The 21,809-nt window shown below is 33.3% G+C and overlaps 1 protein-coding gene across 2 annotated transcripts in view; it reads right to left on the bottom strand.

The window, feature by feature from the left end:
• The window catches only part of SCN7A (sodium voltage-gated channel alpha subunit 7), a 79,776-nt gene that overhangs the window by 43,260 nt on the left and 14,707 nt on the right, over positions 1-21,809 (bottom strand). Inside the window, exons 2-9 of one of the 2 annotated variants that reach the window (XM_025852828.2) lie at positions 17,780-18,015; positions 14,441-14,553; positions 13,997-14,086; positions 12,504-12,632; positions 11,000-11,091; positions 4,943-5,149; positions 2,029-2,098; positions 150-291 (exon numbers count right to left, since the gene is read on the bottom strand). In XM_025852828.2, the coding sequence (XP_025708613.2) occupies positions 150-291; positions 2,029-2,098; positions 4,943-5,149; positions 11,000-11,091; positions 12,504-12,632; positions 13,997-14,086; positions 14,441-14,553; positions 17,780-18,015 (1,079 nt within the window). Of the gene's footprint in view, positions 1-149; positions 292-2,028; positions 2,099-4,942; positions 5,150-10,999; positions 11,092-12,503; positions 12,633-13,996; positions 14,093-14,440; positions 14,554-17,779; positions 18,016-21,809 lie in introns of those variants that run through there. The other variant, XM_073882983.1, reaches the window with a different exon arrangement.

Raw genomic sequence — 21,809 nt, 5'->3', positions numbered from 1 at the left:
ACATTCAGTAATTCTGATTCCCTTTTCTTCTGTCCTCAAATTCTTCTCCCCATAGAAATTTAATAAACCATGTTACATTCGACCATTATTTTAGAAGGGAGGAGCGTGGCACCATTTTTATGTGCACTGCAGATTCTCTCTGTTCTTACCTGATGATAAAGTGCTTCAGGGTAATCCTGTGTCATTAACCGAAACAGGGCAAGTAAGGCCCAGCCAAAAGTGTCAAAATTTGTGAAGCCATAATCAGGATTTGTGCCAGCTTTCACACACACATATCCTTCAGGACACTGACTAAAGAAAACAAAGGAAAGAAAACCTGCTTACTCTTAAGTAACTTTCAGATTATGGCCAAATCATAAATACAGAATACCCACCCTTTTGAATAATAAAGAGCTCTTTCTTCCACAGGAATTAGTCTAAACAAAGCCCAGTGAAAAAGCAGCCAATGAGGTAGATTTTAAGTTAACATAAGTGAACAGTGGTAATTAATCTAGAAGGAAAAAGGGCCTCACAAATGGTTTTTTGCCAAGCCTTGTTAAAGATTTCTTTGCTACACAGTATCCAAGTGAAAGCATACGTGATGGGAAATAACAGTCATAAAATGAAGCTGCAGTCGTAGAGAGTTTAATTTTCAAATGCTCTCACCTCAAGCCCTTGGATCCCATTTTTTAAGGGTGAGAAAACACTTATCACATTGATAATTTATAAGCAGCACTTGCACTTTGGTAGAAAGATCAGATTAAAGATTTATCTCATTTCCTTTCGTGGACTCTTCATACTTTTATCTTCTGGGGGCTTGAGTATTGTGATTGGTTATTACAGTGGTGGCCAAATAAATCATGCTTCCCTCTATCCACACTCTTGTGTAGTTTCTGCCAATGTTATTCTGGCCATGTGACTTGTTTTGGACTTTTGTTAATAGTTAACAAACGTGATGCAAAGAGAGGTTTCAAATGTACTTGTGCATTGAGGCTTGTGAAATAGCTGACCCACAGAATCTGAACAAATACATTTTCTTCTTGTCTTAAGGCACTAACTTTTGGGATTGTTTACCATGCAGCAAGGTATGATGCCTACAGGTGAAACATTGCATGACTTTCTCTTTTGCTCTTTGAAATACATCCTTGTGATTCTGATTATCCACGATCAGATAATTTCAACAAGCATCTCAGGTCATATTTGAGTTTCGGATGTCCATGAAAAGGGTTAGCTGGAGTGTGATGTGGCAGACACAGGGAGATGGGTTCACAATAACGACTTGAGAACAGAATGGAAGCCCACTGCCGGGCAGCGTTGAACAAGAGACAAAATGTCTAAATCAAATGAATATATAAACTACATTAACTCATGCTCCTCTGCCCCCATATGACTTTTGTTAATTTGGGTCCCAGAGCCTAAGAAGGAGCGGAGTCTATAGTGGGCATCAAATCATTTCCATCTGAGGAAAGTCACATAAAGCATTACGGGAATGCTAGTACGGCTGAGAAGCACTGTATTTCTACTTTCTTTTCTCTTCATTTGAAATTATAGGACAGTAAGACTTGAGAGTTTTGTCATACCACTGAAGAATTATTTATAAGTACAATTTTAAGAGCAATAAAAGTTTTATTAATGTAAATTATAGTCATAAAAGATATATAAGCTATAAAAATAAGTGAAATAACAGCGTATCTTTCCTATTTCTTCTCTTCAAAGGCTTCTGGGCCAAGAAAAGTTTATATTATCTTTCTTGATAATTCCCACTAGCTCTGGGGTGCACAGAAAACAAAAAATCAGACCTTTATTAAGTCCCAGCCTTGCCATTTGCTAACTTCATGACCTTGAATAAGTCATGTAAGTAGTCAGTTTATTGCTTTTTCCTATAAAATCAGGGTAATAGTATTCCATGGTGTATGCTTCTCAGCATGGTTTTAATGATAAAATGAGATAATGTAATCAAATGAGAAACATCAGCCAAAGCAATAATCTTTCAATAAATACTATGGATCCATGATACTAGCTTGATACAAGAACACTAACCCCACTTACCCAGCATCTGTTCTGTTACCACAAAGAAGAGCATATCTTTCTCCTTCCAAATAATAAAAGTTTTCTGTTTCTGAAAAATAGGAAAGAAATTATATTCTATTATCTAATTTTGAGTGAAGAGCATATCTGATATCCATTTAGATCTGCATAGAAAATGAACATCTCTCTCGATAGTGAAAAGGAAGGAACATACAGCTCACCCCCCTTTTTTTTTTATCTACAAGATTATCCCAGCATGTGATGCACAGGCCAAAAGATGTCTGGCAATCCACCTACTTCACTGTCCCAAAAGTGACAAACCCCAGCATAAAAAGAGGAGAATCACTTTCAAAATTAGAGTTCTGGGAAATGAATACTCACCAGCCAGGTATGACCAGAACCCTGAAGGAAAAATTCCCAAGACTAAAGTGTTTGAAAGCTGAGGACCTTTTCTCTTTATTTTGTTTTTTAAGATTATTTATTTATTTATTTATTTATTTGACAGAGAGATAAAGAGAGAGCCCAAGTAGTCACAGCGGCAGGCAGAGGGAGAGGGAGAAGCAGGCTCACGGAGCAGGGAGCCCGATGCGAGGCTCGATCCCAGGAGTCTGGGATCATGACCTGAGCCGAAGGCAGACGATTAACCGACTGAGCCACCCAGGCGCCCTGAGGACCTTTTCTTCCAAGGGTTTATTCCTAATGATCTTCCTTAACAGAAGACCATTTTTCTGTCTCTAGGTTTAAATGCCATCCTCCTCCTATTTTCGAAGCTTATTTTTCTCCATTGAGCATCCAGTGCCAGTTACTCACCCTGATGTCACCTAATTCCCACCACAATCCCAACTAATCTGAATCATAGCCCATAGAATTTATTCGGGTATCCTTATCTGCTGTCATTCAAAATGTAAATTGTGTATTTACAGATATGAGCTACCAGGGTTGGGAACATGCATGCTTAGGAGCATTGATTTTAGGTTCTGAATTCAAATCACAGAGATCCAACACATGAGATCAGTCCTGAATGTGTGTGTGTATGTATAAGATTGTATACATATACATATGTACATACACACACACAAAACTGAATTACTCTAGTCTCAAATAATGTCACTTTAACTTGTTACTGAAAATAATTTTAGAAGAAGTTTTAAATCATAGTTAGGAACAACTGATCAGATCTTTTAAGTGGCAGTCAAAAACCAAATGAAATTTGACATTACTGGAAGAGGGCACTCCCAAATACTCTTCTAAATTTAAGGACTCTGACATGGCAATTCGGTTAAATAATATTTTACAAATATAATATTTTCAGCAGGTCCTAACACATTTTAAGAGGAAATGGAATGACTAGAATTGGACAAATTTTAAAGTGGTAATCTTTAAAAAGTGATTTCTTTATAATATAAATTATGCTTTAACTAAGATGAAAAGAACCTGGACTTTGTTTAGCAATACAATGAAGTAGTAAAAATTGTTTATTTTTTATATGATTTGTATATTTTTGTTATAACCAAAGAAACCAAAGAGTATTTCAATTGGAATCTAAGATTTAACATCTATTTTCTGTTGCCCTCACCACTAGAATCAAGAACATGAAATAGACACATATAATAAGGAAACATTTCACATACTCACATACCAAAAATTTGTATTATTTGCATCATAATGATATTAAGGGGTAAACTAAAGAGTAAAATTCATTAAGATTTGTTTTGGAACTTATTATATCCAAATACAAGTAAAATTAATGTAAGGGGACTACATAAGATTTATCAACAATTTATTTTTATTCGTTTAAAAATATACTTTTATATTTTTCTAAATACTGTCAGAGGACCTGATAGTAGTATGCTAGAACATTTACTGAATTTCTCTGAACGTCCATTTTTCTGTTTGTAACAGGGGTCATTCACTTCTCTGCAGGATTGTGGTGAAGATATATGATCAGGCATGTGTATTACTTATATATAGATTACTTATATATAGGAGCTAAGCAATATTTATTCTGGCATTATTACTATTTGCCTAAAGTATGTTTATTATTTACCAAAGGATAACTCAAAACATTTAAAATGAACAGCAGTAACTGAACTCCAACAACAGTACGAATTTCTATAATGTAGTCTATTTTTTATTTATAAGGTCATTTTAAAATTTCTAATGAAACTGCAAATAAGACTTTGGTCATATTTTAAAGGATGAAATTTGCAAAATTTAGCAATTTCAAACTTAGGTTTCCCTTACTGAACTGTCTGAAGATTGGAATTTTGCAATTCTGATAAATGAAACTGATCCAAATCAGCACAGGTTTCCCCCACTATCAGAAAGTAGAGCCTTCCTAATGAAAACTTTTGTGAACGGAAATGGCCTAAAGCAAGGAAGCAATTACCATTAGCTTATAGGGAAAAATTTGTGCGCATCCCCAGGACCCAAACATAACCTCTCTTCAGCTTTTTTGATACGTTAGGACACATCTTGCTAACAGATGCACAAAATAAATTGAGATAAAGCATAGGTGCTCACAGACACAATTCAAAGCTATGGCAGCTTGATGCTGGGAGGCTGGGTGTGGTTCCAGGGGAAGGAGCTTTGGTCCTGCTGCTCTCCCTAATGCTACCTTTATGCATGCTACCTTTATGATGGCTTGCTGCAAAACAAAAGCTGAATGCTATTTTTACTTCTAGCCTTTATCATAAAAGTGAAAATCATCTTCAGATTTCCTTTGGTTAGAGAAAACAGGTACTCCTGTAGGTCTTTAGTAAAAGCTAAGTGGTAACGTGAAATTTCAAAAAGCAGGGGCTATGTGTACTTGAGTACAGGTACAGCATTTACAAGAAGTTCATTCTGAAGTTGAGTGTTCAACACTTCTGTGAAGGCTGCTTGGTCGCTAAGAAAAATTTTAACTTTTTTGACGTAGATGGCAAGTGAGTCTTACCTCGGATATAATATGGATTTTCAGTTCTGTTGTGCAGGGTTGCAGTTTCATTTTCCTGTGGCCATCGCAAACACTTATGCTTCAGGTTGCCCATGAAGAGCCCCATCCCAATTAGAGAAAATACACTCAGAAAAAACAGAGTTAGGGAAATGACACCAGTAAGTTTCTTCAAGCAGTGGATGAGGATCCCTACGAAAGACTTGACACCTAAAAAGAGAAAGGTTTGTTTTTGATAAAGTAAGATATCGTAGTAAAGCAGCTGTTAGCACAATTCCTCCATGGAAATGCATACTCCATTGAGATCAACAGCTTTGTATTTCATAATCTAAATCATCCATTATCTAGATCTAATAAGTAAAATGAGTAAAAAATTAAATAAATAAAAATCTGAACTTTAAGGTTTCTATATTATTGCTAGCTTATTACATCTGTGAAAATAATTCAGGCGCAAATTTTAAAATTAATTATTTGTTTTTCTTTACTATAAAGAACAAGACTTTTTTCTTGGTTACTGCTTTTCATACCAACCACCACTGTTTATAAACATAAGTGTAGAGTTATAAATCAAAATAGGTTGCAAATGTTGTTGAACCAAGAAATGGTTTGAAATAACAGTATTCTATACTATTCTTTCATTAACTTTTTAAGAATTCAACTTTTGGAGCTAATTAAATAAAACATGAACAAATTTGAATTAAGAATGAGAATAACACACCATTGTGATATCTGTAGACTGTATTTACATTAGAACACTTACTAATTGAGAAATTCAGCCTTAAAACTGGCTTTATTTAAGGAACTCATTTTTCTATTTATTAAATAAAACCTGTTCAAGAAACCCTTATGTACTGCTGGTGGGAATGTAAATTGGTGCAGCCATTGTAGAAAACAGGATAGAGGTTCCTCAAAAAATTAAAAATAGAACTACTATAAAATCCAGTAATTACACTGCTGGGTATTTATCCAAAGAAAGGACGAATCCAGAAATATATATGCACCCCTGTGTTAGTTGCAGCATGATTTACAACAGCCAAGATATGGAAGCAACTTATGTGTCCACTCATAGATGAATGGATAAAGAGATGTCATTTACATATATAATGGGATATGATTCAGCCATAAAAAAGAATAAGATTTTGCCATTTGTGACAACGTGGATGGATCTAGAGTATATTGTGCTAAGTGAAATAAGTCAGACAGAAAGAAAATGCCATAGGGGCGCCTGGGTGGCTCAGTCGTTAAGCGTCTGCCTTCGGCTCAGGTCATGGTCCCAGGGTCCCGGGATCAAGCCCCGCATTGGACTCCCTGCTCCGCAGGAAGCTTGCTTCTCCCTCTCCCACTCCCCCTGCTTGTGTTCCCTCTCTCGCTGTGTCTCTCTCTGTCAAATAAATAAATAAAATCTTTAAAAAAAAAAAGAAAGAAAATGCCATATAATTTCACTTTATATGTGGAATCTAAAAAAATAAACCAAATGAACAAATAAGAAGAGCATAAACGGAGTCATATATACAAAGAACAGACGGGTGGTTGCCAAAGGGGAGGCGGTGGGGGACATGGACAAAATGGGTGAAGGGGAGTGGGAGGTACAGACTTCCAGTTATGGAATGACTAAGTCACAGGATGAAAGGCACAGCATGGGGGGTGCAGTCAGTGGTGTTGTAAGAGCCTTTTATAGTGAGAGTGGTAGCTACACTTGAGGTGAGCGTGGCATAACAGACTGGTAGAATTACCACACTGTACACCTAAAATTAATGTAACATTGTGTGTCAACTGCACTTCAATTTTTTTCAAAAGCTCAATTCTGTAAACAAAGAAACAAAAAACAAAAATAATGTAATTGTACTTCATAGATAAAACCAGTATTAACCTTCCTTCCTCCCTCCCTCCCTCCGTTCCTTACTTTCTCCCTTCCTTTCTTCTCTTGTTTCCTTTGCTCTCTTGTTATTTGTTGGTCTGTTTATATTTAGGATCCTAATAACTGTTCAGCTTAACAATGGATAAGAATGTACTAGCTCTGTGATATTATCAATATTACTATGCTTCTGTTTTATCTTTAAAATGTGGCTAATAATACCTGTTTCATATATTATTGTGAGAACTGGAAGTCTATTTTTTTTTTTTTGAGTTTTTAACTTTGTAGGGCCCAAACTCACAATCATGAGATCAAGAACTGTGGTGAGATCAAGAGTCAGAGGTTTAACTGACTGAGCCACCCAGGTGCCCTGAAAATCTATTTTTTAGTGACCTCTTCAGATGATTGGATTTCTTGAGTGTATTAGGATAAGGTAGAAATACAGTTATTCCTGTGGTTAAAGAAATGTGATATCTAGATTAAATATACAATTTTAATTGCTACCATATGGAAATACTTGTTTATAGCTTATTTTTACCACTTGGAGTTGTACTATTAATTTTATTTTACTATATGCAAGCCTTTTTTTAAAGTGTTATATTAGAAATAGAATTTCTGATCATAATATATGTAAGTATTAATACATTTATGTTCAATTTGTTTTTAAGAGATGTTGAACCAATGTATAAACCAAATATATAAATACATAGTCAAGCCTTCACTAAAACTGGGGTGTTTAAAAAAAATCTTTGCCAATTTATTAAAAGAAAAATGGGATCACTTTGCTTTAATGTAATTTCTGTGATTACTATAACGAACTTGCCAAAATATGTATTTTTAAAATTTTTTTAATTTTATTATGTTATGTTAATCACCATATATTACATCATTAGTTTTTGATGTAGTGTTCCATGATTCATTGTTTGCATATAACACCCAGTGCTCCATTCAGTACGTGCCCTCTTTAATACCCATCAAAATATGTATATTTTATATGTATTTTTCATTTGGCAACTGTCATGAGGTCTTTGTGTATTTTCTTTTTTTAATTGAATTAACGTACAGTGTTTATATTAGTTTATTATAATTGTTCAATTTGTGTATTTTTGCATTACATATTATTTTTCATGATTTACAGGAAAGGTAACATTCAAATCCTTATCATGGCTTGTCAGGAAACATAAATTCATGCAAAAGGGGAGCAGAGGTGACTTGGATGAATATGCCTGATTTATTTTCATTTTATTTTTAAAGATTTTATTTATTTATTTGACAGAGAGGGAGACAGCGAGAGAGGGAACACAAGCAGGGGGAGCTGGAGAGGGAGAAGCAGGTTCCCCACTGAGCAGGGAGCCCCATGTGGGGCTTGATCCCAGGATGGTGGGATCATGACCTGAGCTGAAGGCAGATGCTGAATTCATCCAAATTAATTTAGGTTTTAATGTTAAAAATCACTAGATTTTTACAATTTTGGCATCTATTTCAAAGTTTTCTGAAACACAAAATATGTTTCTATTTAGGCATGTCTGTTATTACTTCGGATTTATAATATTTGCATTCTGTTTTACATATCACTAACAACAGTTAATTTGAAATTCATTCTGTGTTGAAATGATTTCAGAGTTCACTGTGATTACTTCTGGTATTAAATCTTCCCATTGTTGAATATTTTGTTTTCATATCAGTTATTCAGGAAAGATACATATATAAAATTTCAGAACACTTTCATGACTGAGAATATCTTCCTATCAGCTTCACATATGGATGACAGACAGGTATAGAATACTGGTGTCATAACCTTCCTGTTTACACTTCCTCCAAACTCTGAAACTACACTGCCTATTCATGTTCAATATTATCAAGAGGTCTAAAAATAACTTTTCCATAGGCAATTTTTCATTGCTTTTTTGCTTATAGGATTTTTATAATACTTTTATATTTTAGAAGTTTAAAATTAAAAAATGTTATAATGTCTAAGTATATCTTTTAATTTTTTTGTCTACTATAAAAATGAACCTTTTCCATTTGTGAGAAAAATCTCAAGTTAAAATTTTTTTTAAGTTTTTTAGTGTATTTTTGAATAATTTGTCTTTTACATTTATTCTGGTCTCATTTTTAGGGTCACCAACTATCCATAAAATAGAACTTAGGTTTCTTTTTCATTAGCCCATCCATTTTTGGTTCTGTTGTATTGATATAGAATTTCCCTCATTTTTCTTTACACAAGTGGTTTTGTTTTACCATACCATAATACTGTACAGATAATACCATATTTTAATGCTTCTATTACCATCAAATAGTCACCAAGGGTATTCTAATTTTTTAAAAAATTTATGTATTTATTTTCGAGAGAAAAAGAGAGAGCAGGAGTGGGAGGGGCAGAGGGAGAGAGAGAATCTCAAATAGACTTCCCACTGAGTACAGAAACCATGACCCACAGATCACACCTGAGCCGAAGCCAAGAGTAGGACTCTTAACTGACTGTGCCACCTAGGCACCCTGGGTATTATAATTTTTATCACATTTTTGTCTGATAGGTGTTTTTGTCTATTTTATTATATCATTTTCATCTTTCGCTTGAGTCTAGGTTTTCCTCTGAAGGCACTACAAAAGGGGTGCCTGGGTGGCTCAATCAGTTAAGCATGGACTCTTGGTTTCTGCTCAGGTCATGATCTCATGGTCATGATCTCAGGGTCGTGGGATCAAGCCCCGTGTGGAGCTCGGTGCAGAGTCTGCATGAGATTCTTTTCCCCTCTGCTCCTCCCTGCCTGTGTCGTCTCTTAAATAAATAAATAAATAAATAAATAAATAAATAAATAAATAAATAAATAAATAAAATCTTGAAGGCACTACAAAAAAGATGACTTCTTACGCTTGCCCCTATTCCTTGGGGCATTTTTTTTAAAGAAAGAAGAGGATTATTTTTATTTTCTTTAATAGTATGTTTCCCTTTTGGTACTGCAAAGTACTTTCATATGCTCTATATTGCTGGTATGTCCATTGATTATTTTCTCCCTTGAGAAAAGAGCAATTTCTATCAGGCTGTGTGTTTCCAACTCCACTAAGACATGTTCTTCTTGTATTAACTTGGATTCACCTGATTTGTTCTATAATCTTCACATCTGAGCCGAAGATAAAGACACAGGTGATACAATTTTATCTTCTAGTAATTTGTGGAGAGTAGTAAGGGAGGTAGAACTGTGGGAATTCCTATCACCGCAACTCTTCTCACCAGCGCTTTCTTCACTGGGTTTGGTGAAGCTGCCATACACAGACCATTGTTGTTAAACAGCTTTATTGAGCTATAATTCATAAATCATACAATTCACACATTTAATGTGTACAATTCAGTGTTTTAATATATCCACAGGGCTATGTACCATCCATCATCCAATCTTTTTGCTGTTTTGTCTAGGCTAGACTCCAAGTACATAGTATGTATATATCTGGCCTTCTTCATGGTGTTGCAGTGGACAAAAATTTCCTGTAGATCTCATTTCTGGTATTATCACATTTACCTCTGGGTTTATTGGCCCACCTATTTCATGCTTCTGACTCAGCATCCAAAACACTGAGTGTAGTTCTTTCATACCGGATTGTTTTTAATCCATTCTTAACACAAATTAGAAGATGTTCGTGGGCTTCTCTAGGATACCTTCAGGAATGGGAACTGTAAATTAGTCCTCAGCATCTTCTAGCAGTGTGGTCACACTCCTTTAACTCTGTGGCATGTGGAATGCACCCTATCCAAGCACTCAGAGCAAAATGGAATTTCTCTTATTTTATATTACTTTGTTCATTTCAACTGGTTTTTAGATGCAGTGAAGAAAAGAAGGCATATTAGGTATCTGTCTAGATTGCTATCTCTCTCAGAAGTCTAAGAACAATTTTATAAGTTCATATTTAAGATGGAAGGATAAATAAGAAAAAATAGAATATAATATATTTTGATTAATCTCTATATTTTATGATTAAGTATTGAACCCATCTCAAATAAATAACAGTCAAATGTGATTATTATTATTATTTTTTTTTTTGCCTTCCTGGAGTGACTGAAATAAACTTATAGATCAGATAATTCACTGACTTCAAAGATGAAACATTGTTCAATTTAGTATTTCTCCAAGCAGTTACAGGGGAGTTCAAGAGAATACAGGGTAGTACATAAATCAAAATGAAGACAAGAGCTAAATGCCATTTCTTACCTTGGTTTAGGGGAATAATTTTCAAAATTCTCAAATTTCTTGAAATTCTAAATATTGTAATGGAGTCGAGAGCTAAGTATCTTGTTATATGCCTGTGGAATTAAATTAAGAGTTATTTAGAAGTCATACTGAGCCTATGCTACTTATCACTGACTTTTTATACTATTTAAACTTATTTTTAAAACCACATATCCAAACTTTTCCCTTGCTCTCATTGTTCCATTTTGCAAATACTTGCTTTATTGATTGGAAGACAAAGATTTTTACAGGGCAAGGTAGCCAGGTAAATATTAATCCACAAATCATGACAGTTTATAAAAGCTTGACACTGTGATTAGTCATAATTCCATACCAGGTACCCTATATTACGTTCATAAATATTCTGTTCTTTAATCACTGAAGAGGTAGTTAAAATAGGAAAAATCTATAGTTTTTTAAGGAATGAGATTTAAGTACTTAAGCTTCTGATGATGATCATGATGAGTATGATCATGATGGAAATGACGACGGTGATGATAGCCAAAGGCAGTGCGTATAGTGGTTAAGGGCACAGCCTGTAGCCAGAGTGCTTATGTAGAAATCCAGGCTCCCAAGTTACTAGCAGTGTGACATGGAAAAATTACTGATTCTTCTTGCCTCAGTTTCTTCAAAATTAAAGTGGGGATAATAATTCCTAATTCTGAGGCTTTTTGTGGGGATTAAATAAGCTCATACATGTAAAGTGCATAGCTTAGCACCTGGCACACGGGGCTAAGTCGTAGCTGTGTTAGCTAAGTATTATCTACCAGTACTGGCAACAGCAAAATAATGGTAGGAATCAAAGTAGTAGTGATAATAATTTCAATGATATTAGCTACTATTTTTTATTGCTTACAACATGGCAGACACTGATTATGCGCTTTATGAAGTCTATTTGTTGTTTTAAAAAATCAACCCCAAACTTAAAAATGAATATCATTTTAAATTATATTCAACAGGAGTTTGGTGCCAGTGATCATTTCCTTAGCCATAAAACTGAGCACACTAAAGAGAATCATTGAAAAAATACCCATGTAAATCATGAGAATTTAATGTAACACTCTCGAAAATGTGTGTGGGTGTGTTTAAGATATTTTGTTCTGATATCTAGTGTTTACTGATCTTAAGCAATGTAGCTAAATAAAATGTAGGTTGGAGACGAAATCAAACATGTTAGGATCTTCTTGTAAGTCTCCAAGAGATTTTCTATGCACTGAAAATAATCACTTACAATCCCAAAATTCAACCTCTGTTGTTTTGCTTTACATAGAAAACAGATAATATCCCATTCCTTTCATTTTTATTGCATATTCTGAGAGCTAGTTCAGTTGGAGCTGCCTGAGAGTCATTATGGCTATGATTTATGAAATATTTTTTGTTCACAGAATTTTTGCAAGTAGAAAACTTTGTAAATCTTGATGTTTCTTTATGAAAAGTATTTACTTAGCAAGGTATTAAGCTGTTTGTAATTTGAAGAAATACTCACTCAAACAAAGTTACACTGAAATCGAGCCAGTTCCATGGATCACCGAAGAAATAAAATGGTTCTACCCAGATGCCTCTTGCAATGAGTTTTATAAGTATTTCAAATGTGTATATTCCAAGCAAAGTATTCCTGCAGAAAATTTTTCATATAAATGTTAAAAGTGAGAATAATGTATTGTCAGCTCCGAAATAATAGGTCTATGGTAACCATTTGGCAACCAACCAACCAACCAACCAATCCACCAACCAACTAGACAACAAAAAGTCTATGCTCCTTGAACCATAGGCTAAGGCTTTTAGAGTGGGCTATGTCTTACAGCATTAACCATGAAATTTGACTATCAATTTTTTTCAACAAGCCCTAGCTAGAGTTATAATCTTTACATATGTATTTTGGTAAATAATGAAAATACAAAATACCAAATTTATTCCACATTGGAAATCACACAATAATTAACTGAATTACAAGAGTATGAAAGAACTAATTTTCTTATATGGATATATAAGAATTTTGTGGTGAATCAGTTTTATATTTACCTTCCAAAATTAACTAGTTTTAAGAATTGAATAAAAGCTTAGGAGGTAGCATCAAGAAAGGCTTCTTCTTGGGGCACCTGGGTGGCTCAGTCGGTTAAGGATCTGTCTTTGGCTCAGGTCAAGATCCTAGGGTCCTGGAATGGAGCCCCACGTCGGGCTCCCTGCTCAGCAGGAGAGTTTACTTCTCCACTTCTCCACTTCTCTGCCCCTAACCCCCGCTCATGCTCACCCTCTCTCTCAAATAAATAGATAAAATTAAAAAAAAAAGAAAGGCTTCTTCTCTAGAACTTTTAATGGGCCTTTCCCTCATTGCGTTCTAATGCAAGCCAAACTATTCACATCACTCAAGAAAGAAAAGAGAAATAGAACAGAAAGGAAGCAATAGAAATAACTTTCTTAGAATGTAAAGGAATAAATGTTATTTGAGTTTAAAGCAAATCAGGTGTGGAATGGCAATAGTAAAGAAAATCTGTAAATAGTAAAGAAAATCTTTTTTTTTTGTCAGTGTTCTAACAAAGCTATTTGCCACTCTCCAGGCACTGAAATAATATATTAATCATTACTAATTAACTTTACAATAAAACCTCATTTGTATGATAGATAGACATAAACATATAGCTAAGTGTTCAAACACTTATATCATGTTGACTTAACATGTTGGGAAATAGCAGCATTTAAAGTCCAACTAAGAATAATGAAAGGGCAGAAAAACATTAAAATTTATTAACTGATATATGTGTGTATTTGGTTTTACTTGGAAAATTCATTAGTTGTGCTATATGTATAAAGATTATATTATGCACAATGAGTTTACATTACAATGAATATTATATATTAAAGATAAATAGTAAATTGTAAAATGTTAAATATGTAGTATATAATGTACTATAATGCAGTATGTTAAATATAAGATATAATCATATATGAGATAATGTATAATAAAATTATTTGGCTTACTGTAATATTGGGCCCCATTTTGGCATCTCAGTCACGGACATAAATACGCAGTCAATCAGGACACTAATTAAAATGAATAGTCGGAAAAAGGTAAGTTACAGTCAAGGAATAATGGATAAAAATAATATTGGAAATATGTGTTTCTATAACGTGTTTATATGTATATACATGAGATAAAATAGCTTTTTAAATGTCAAAAAGAATACTATTCATATTCAAAATCAAGGAGGATTAAGATTTGTTAATATTTACTACTGTTGTGTGTACTTGAAAATAATTTTTAAATGTATTTTCAAATATGGAACACTTGGTGCAGTTATAATCCAGTTTCCAATATGACCTAAAACGAGATATCAATTCAAAAGAGAAAAAGGCTGCAGCAATATTTGAATAGAATAGTTGCATTTGTTATTAGTACAGTCTAAAGCCAATAGAAAAGGATATGGATGTACCAAAATCTTAATAGCTGTTCTTCTAGTTGAATTGAAAGGAGAAAATGTACACCACGTAGCACTGAATCTGAAGATTGTTCTGCTTTTATTTAATACCATGAAAGTCTGTAAAATGAAAAAAGAACATCAAGTAAAATTACAAGTAGGAACTATAATCTCATCCATTATGCAACATATTGCCAATGATCATTTCAGTTGTGAATTCTAACAGTTACACTTTTCTTATATTTTGATATTGTTTTACAGACTAAGTCAAATGGAAAGATTTCTTCTTTTAAACATTTTCACTGATATTTAGGATTACCTGCCACTTTTTTTTTTGTCAGTGTTTTAACAAAGCTATTTGCCACTCTCCAGTCCTCAAGTCTTCCTGCAGAACCAATGTAATAGGAAGAAATCATTATCGTAAAGGCTCATGAAGATGCATTTAAAGAAACTCAAATTTAATGAATATAAAAAAAGGTTAATTTATTTCAAAGCAAATAGGGCATGCAATTACAATAGTAAAAATGACCCAATTCACTAAGATATTTTATTAATCACTAGTAAGTATCTATGGTATAAAACCCAACTTGTATGTTATCATTGACATAAACATACCTAAAGCAGAAAGTTACATCATGTAAAACTAATATACTGGGATATAGAAGCATTAAATCCAGAAATAATGAAAGATCAGAAATATCCTAAAACTGAGTTATATATGTCTATGTGTGCATATATATGTGTGTGTATCTATTATAGATACACGTGAAAGTGTCTACCTATGTGTGTATGTCTTTGTGTGTGTGTGCACATATATCACATGTACACTTTTACTATATATACATATCCATTTGGAAAATCCATTTATGATGGAGTGAGTAAAAATACATTATACATAATTATATTATACCCATATAATATAGTATATAATATATAGTATACAATGTAATATGATACAATATAATATACCAAATGATATATATAAATATAATCTATTACATACTTAAGTATCATATTGTATGTTATATATAATTATATATTAGAGGTATCTATGGTGACTGTATATTGGCATTTATATTTGTGCCTATATATATATAAATATATTGGTGAAGACAAATATATATGCATTGATATTTTATGAATACATGTTCTAAATGGAAACCAACTGTGTTATAATTCTCCTCAATAAAACACTTTCCAATATACAATCTGTGGACATTTTGGCATGTATTGTAGTTATTTTCCCTCTTTCAGTTTCAAAAGCAAAGACAAAATAAAAGGGCCCCCCAAAATCTGATTATTTAAAATGTGCTTTCTGTTATTTTCCAGAACAATCTCAAAATTCATACAAGAGGTAATATATGTGTGGGGCACTGGGGTGGTGCAGTTGGTTAAGCATCTGACTCTTGATTTTGGCTCAGGTCCTGATCTCAGGGTTGTGAGATTAAGCCCAGGGTCAGGCTCTGCACTCAGCATGGAGTCTGCTTAAGACTCTCTCTGCTCCTCCCCCACACACTCTTGCACTCTCTCTCTCTCTCTCTCTCTCTGAAATAAGTAAATAAATAATAAAAAAGAGGTAATATATGTGCAATCAACTAGCTTATGTTGTTGTGAAGGAATGAGTAATTCCAGACACAACAATTTTCCAATTAATGTTTAAGTGCTGAAACTATTTAATTTTAGGATTATTTATTGGTATACCATCCTTAACAGAATAAACTGAATGTAATTCACATTTTTAATACTTTGTGTCATTATTAATAATAACACTTTTTATACAAACTATCCTTGTAATTTTTGGCTTGTTTTATTTTTCAAAATCCTTAGTTTTATCTTCAATAACAAACTTAGATCTGCCTACCATATCTATATACACTAAAAAGAACTCAGAACTCTGCCAGAGTAGAGTTACTTCTAAGGTTATTATGTTAAGTCAACTGTTAGGACTTAAGCATAGCAAAAGTGAAAGCAGAGATAATTGAGATGAAGTTACATTTTCACTAAAATGTTCTGAAGATTTTATAGATGTTTTATAGCTAATGTTACATAATGCCCATGGAAGCTATGAGAGATACTGGAGTCTTTGTTAATATATACATTTACAATGTCAATATTCTTCCACCATGCAAAATATTTGAAAGAGTTGTGTTTATGCAAAATCATCACTTTGCCTTCCATCCAGAGACTTTGGTTCAATTCCATTTTGCCCATTTAGTAATATCACTGAATGCTTTACAAGAATATCAAATTACATTTGTCCACAACAGAACTAATCCTCCTATCCCCCAAGCTTAATCTTTTTTAGAATTATTTCAGTTTTTTTAAGTAGCAAGTACCATTATTCCAGGCTGGAAATTTTGGCATTATTAGTCTGTCTTCAAATCCTGTTGTTTCTTCTCAGGTTTGTTACATTTTTCCCTCCTCTGAAACCTTCCTATAATCCAGGTCTCTTGACTTCAGGCTTGGATTACCCTATTTCCTATATCATCTTTCTGACCCTATTTCTGTTATGTAATATTAATTTAGAAGTCTTCAGATTAAACTTACTTAAACATTGCATTCATCACATCAGTTCTTAGGCCATCACATTAAATCCCTGTTGACATCTTCATTTCCTCATTCCTTTATTTCCCACAACTTGCAATAGGGGTTGAGTTCTATCATCACCCTGTTTCTTCCCTATTCCAATTAATATCACGATCTTCCCTTTGCACTGTTAAAATGTGATGTGCTCTCCAAGCTGTAATTCAAATTCTTTTTCTTAAGGAGGACTCTTCCGGCTTTGTCAGCCCACACAGATCTTTGCCTTTATTAAGCATGATTATTCTTATTTTTATCATTTTTGTGCTTGTTTTTGGATTGTTCAAATATTTAGTTGGCTCCTCAAGTCATTCCAGGGATAAGACAGGATGTGAATATATGAATTAATAAAAATGGTAAATAAAATATAGATTGGTTTTATTTTCCCAACTACTGAACAAGCTTATTCAGTTGAACATTTAAAATTGTTGTACGTATTATAAAAATTTTATATTATAGTTATTTTAAAATCAATAACCTTAAGTAGCCAATCATCATGCTCCCATAAAACAAGTTATTTACATTAGGGCATAACAGTATAACCTATTAAAAGTAGAGTAACTCTAAACAAACTAACCCACCAGGCAAGCAATCAGTTTTGATAAAAATCCCAAGTATTTGAGAAATTTCTTATCCAGTTTTTTATAACTTAAAATAACTCTTTGACATATTCTTCATTCTTTTTAAATCCTATATAAATTACACTTTTTGCACATCTGAAAAAAATAATGAAAATGTAGTCACAATAAGTTCAATTAATCCTTACATTTTTATTCTTATAGTATGGGTCCACATCTTCCAAGGGCTCCAACAGCATTCCTCGAGGGAGATTCCCATAAACAAATGGAAGCTCTTTTCCAACTTCCAAGTCAGTGTTTGGCTTTAAATCTCTTTGTTTCTCACTGTGCTTTTTAGCAATGTGCTGTTTCATAAGTTCAAGAGACTCTCTGGTGAAGAGGACAAGGCCCTTTGGTTCTGGGGAAGCCATTTCCAATTTTGTACCTGCAAGAAATGTATTTTCTTCAGTTCTATATAAAATTTGGGTATATAAAGATAAATTTTAAATTGCAAATGGTTAGGATATGATTAAAAGAGAACAGCAAACTGAATACATGTATTCAAAGAAAATTCCTCAGTTTTTTAGATATACGAGTTGTTAAACTAGGTTTTGTTGTACTTGATATTATACTTGTTTGTAAGTTCATGAGTGACCAATCCCACTTCATTTACTCATCCACTGAATTCTCTTTGTTTTATTGAAATCTTCTTTTCAGTTTCTCCCTCATAATAAAAGAGTTCTAAAGCTCTAGAGATTTTGGGGGACCAATCCTAATTATTTCTCTCTCAGCTATATTTAACCATTAACTAAACTTTTCTTCTTTAAACTCATTTTCATTGGCTTTAGGCCCATTCTTCTGTGTCTCCTCTTACAGCTCTGATCACTTCCTTCACTCAGTTCTTTCTCCCCAATTTTAATTTTGATATCCTTTAAAATTCTGCCTTTCTTTTCTGTTATATTCATGTTTTTGGTGAATACATAGGCAAACACTGAATTTCAATTCTGTACATAGATATTTACCAAGTCCATTTCCCAAAACACTCTCTTCCCCTCAATTATCCATGTGACCAATTACACCAATAATAGCAATTTAACAAGTAAAAACAAAATTCATTGTTTTCCTGAATGACTAGAATTGTTCTTTAACCTTTTAGCCATAGTAAAAACAAACACAAATACACAAACTTAATACCTTGAAAATTATTTGTGACATTTTTGTTTGTCATCAATTCCTCTGCACAAAGTAATTTTCTTACAATTATTTCAATTATATATTTAAATATTATCCATTGTTTACATATCTATGTCAAGGTAGACATCTTTATAATTCTATATCTGGATTGTGCTAGTAGTCTCTACAAGTTTCTCTCAGTTCTAAGTCTTTACCTATTTCAAGTCATCCTAAAGGCCAATGAAGTTAGTTTTCATTAAATATAATTTCATGCATCAATTCCCCATTCATGAACTTTATTTTATTCTCTCACATAAAAATATGTTCTTTTGCTGATTTTCTCCATCCTATTTCCTGTTGAACACACCTCACATATCACACTTTATTGAGGGAAGTCAAAATGCTTTGAATCAATACAATTTATAAATATAAGCTACAGATAACTGATGTTTGCTCTTACATATAAAATCTTCCTTTAAAATATTTAATAAGCCTTCAAAATTGTATTCCTTACATGGAATTCCTTAAATACATATTAAATAGTTTCTTAATGACTCATGGTTATAGACTAATATAAACAAAAAAAAATCTTGAACTTTGGAATCAAATAGACCTACATTCAAATCCTAAATTCTGTCATTAATGTACTTAGTGCTCTCAGTAAAATTACTTAATGTTCTTGAACCTGTCAGGCATAAAATTGGGATTCCTTCTCAGGTTAAAGAAAGATAAAATAGAATAATATGGGTGAAAATGCCTCGTACAGTGATTGGCACACAATAGGTGGGAAGTAAATATGAATTTTCAATTGTGGTAACATTTTGTATCTTAGAATAACGGGCCCAAACTAATAGAATAAGATATAGCAGGAATACATGTCAGGTTTTGAAATTTGAACCAAAATAACCTATCTGTACAAGTGCAATAGATAAGTTTTTGCAGAGAAAACTGCCAAGGGATTTTACTTAATAATAATTGCAATATAAATCAATACCTGTTTGTGTCTGTCAAAAAAACCTAATATAACTTTTGTCTGTTTTGAAGGAAGATGGAGGAGGCAGTCTTTATTGTGCTGCATTCCATAACCACACCCAAGAGGCCTATATGTAAACTGAAGGGTCTTCAAATGGGATCAGAATGTTGATTAAACTCAAATCACACCATCTATAGACCAGTTAAAAGAATGAAGGCTATGTTTGTTGAAAGCAGAAAAGACTCAAGTGGAACATTATTGATTCCAAGTATCTCAATGATTCTCACATAGGAGAGAAATTAGATTCAAGTATTATTAAAAAAAAGAAAAGATAAACTAGGATCATTGAGCTGAAGCAGAATACATTTGGCTTAAAATAATAAAGTATTTTTTAAATAGCTGTCAAGACATAGAATAGGACGATTTGGACATTAATCCTTCCCGGTAACTAGCAATATGAAAGCATGCACTTCTTGACAGTTGGGTAGAATAATTTAAATGGGTCCAAATATTGATTGGTTGCAACCTTATAATTTTAGAACTTTCCGACCTAAAAATCTTTGGAATGAATTTTCAGAGTATCACATGACCTAAAAGTCTGGGCTAACTATTAGCTAAACTGAACCTATGCAGCACCGAATTAACAAAATCAAGAGCATCTTTTTTCTTTTCGGATTACAATAAAAGTGCTTCTTATATCTTATATTTTTAGGATCCACTGTAACTGCTAACAAATATTATTAAGCTTGTATATGTAAAGGATATTGTCCCTAAAAGTAGATACAAAGGGAGGTTCAAACTTATTGCAAAGACACTGTTATTAATGAAAATATTTTCGAACACTTTCCATTGAAACCTCAAAATTAAATTTGCAAGCCAGCCTTTTTTTTAAGCTTTTTTATTAAAGTAATCTCTATGCCCAACATTGGGCTTGAACTCACAACCCCAAGATCAAGAGCTGCACACTCCACTGACTGAGCCAGCCAGGTGCCCCTGCAAGCCAGTCTTCTTATTCCATTGTACCAATATAATCTTTTTTTTTCCAGTTATCACCTCATACATAGCAAAATAACCTTTGATTCCTTATTCTGTCACCTACTAGCTATGAGACCTTGATAACGTAGCCTGTCATACTTTCTTCATATGTAAACTTTGGGATCCCTTATGTATCTCACAAGGTCATAAATATTAAACCAGACCGTATACAGAAAGCCTGGGCCACAGTACTGACTTTGCCAATGTTAATTCTCTCTCCCAACTCAGTCAGTTATCCCAGAAGCCATCTCTAGTAATGATTTTAAGGTTGAGTGAAACCTGGGGTTTCATTCTGGGTTGTTGGCTAGGTGAATGAATGGACAGTGGGCATTCTCTTCTATGGTATGACAAAGAAAGGCAAGCATTTATCAAATGGAACTGGCTTGCATCCGACTTTTAGATGGCTAAGTGCAGACTTTAAATTATTGATCATTACATCATAATTCAGTGAAAGCATTTCTGTGGGGAATTTATAAAATATGGTCAGGCACTATGCTTTCCAGTGAGTGATCTTAATATAATGCTAAAGCCTGAAAAATATAGAAAGATTAATAGTTAATCTGTCCATTAGAGTGTCTTTCTAAAAACTGAATAGCTAAAGTAAGCTTTTGGCAAAAATTGTATCAAAGTCAACTCAGACTTGGCTTCTAACAAGTTCCAGTTGTACTGATATTTTATATTGTTGATTAAAAAGCAAGCCAATTCTCTTGGACATCAGTTCAAAGTAGCCCATCCAGCATCAATATGGGGAAAAGAGATGCATTCTTTTGAAAAATATCCTCCTTAAAACAAATTTCAAACATATGAAGATAAGTTAATATTTGTCATAATAATAATGGCAATTTCATTTATAGTTACAATTACTGAGTGACTACCATTTGAGAGGCACTGACCTAGATGTTTTTAGTTCTATGATCTTATAGTCTCACATATCTTTGTGGTCACCATTCTACCAGTGAGGGAGCAGAGATTGATGAGTTTCATGATTTCTCCATCACTGTATAGTTAGTTAGGTGCCAAAGGGAGATGCTAACTCAGGTATGTCTAAATCTAAATTT

Source organism: Callorhinus ursinus, unplaced genomic scaffold (assembly GCF_003265705.2).
Source record: "Callorhinus ursinus isolate GAN/ISIS: 27379988/994484 unplaced genomic scaffold, GSC_fseal_2.0 scaffold2, whole genome shotgun sequence".
Classification (NCBI taxonomy): domain Eukaryota; kingdom Metazoa; phylum Chordata; class Mammalia; order Carnivora; family Otariidae; genus Callorhinus; species Callorhinus ursinus.
The sequence above is the reverse complement of the archived record's forward strand: the minus strand, read 5'-3'. Positions and strand labels throughout refer to the sequence as shown.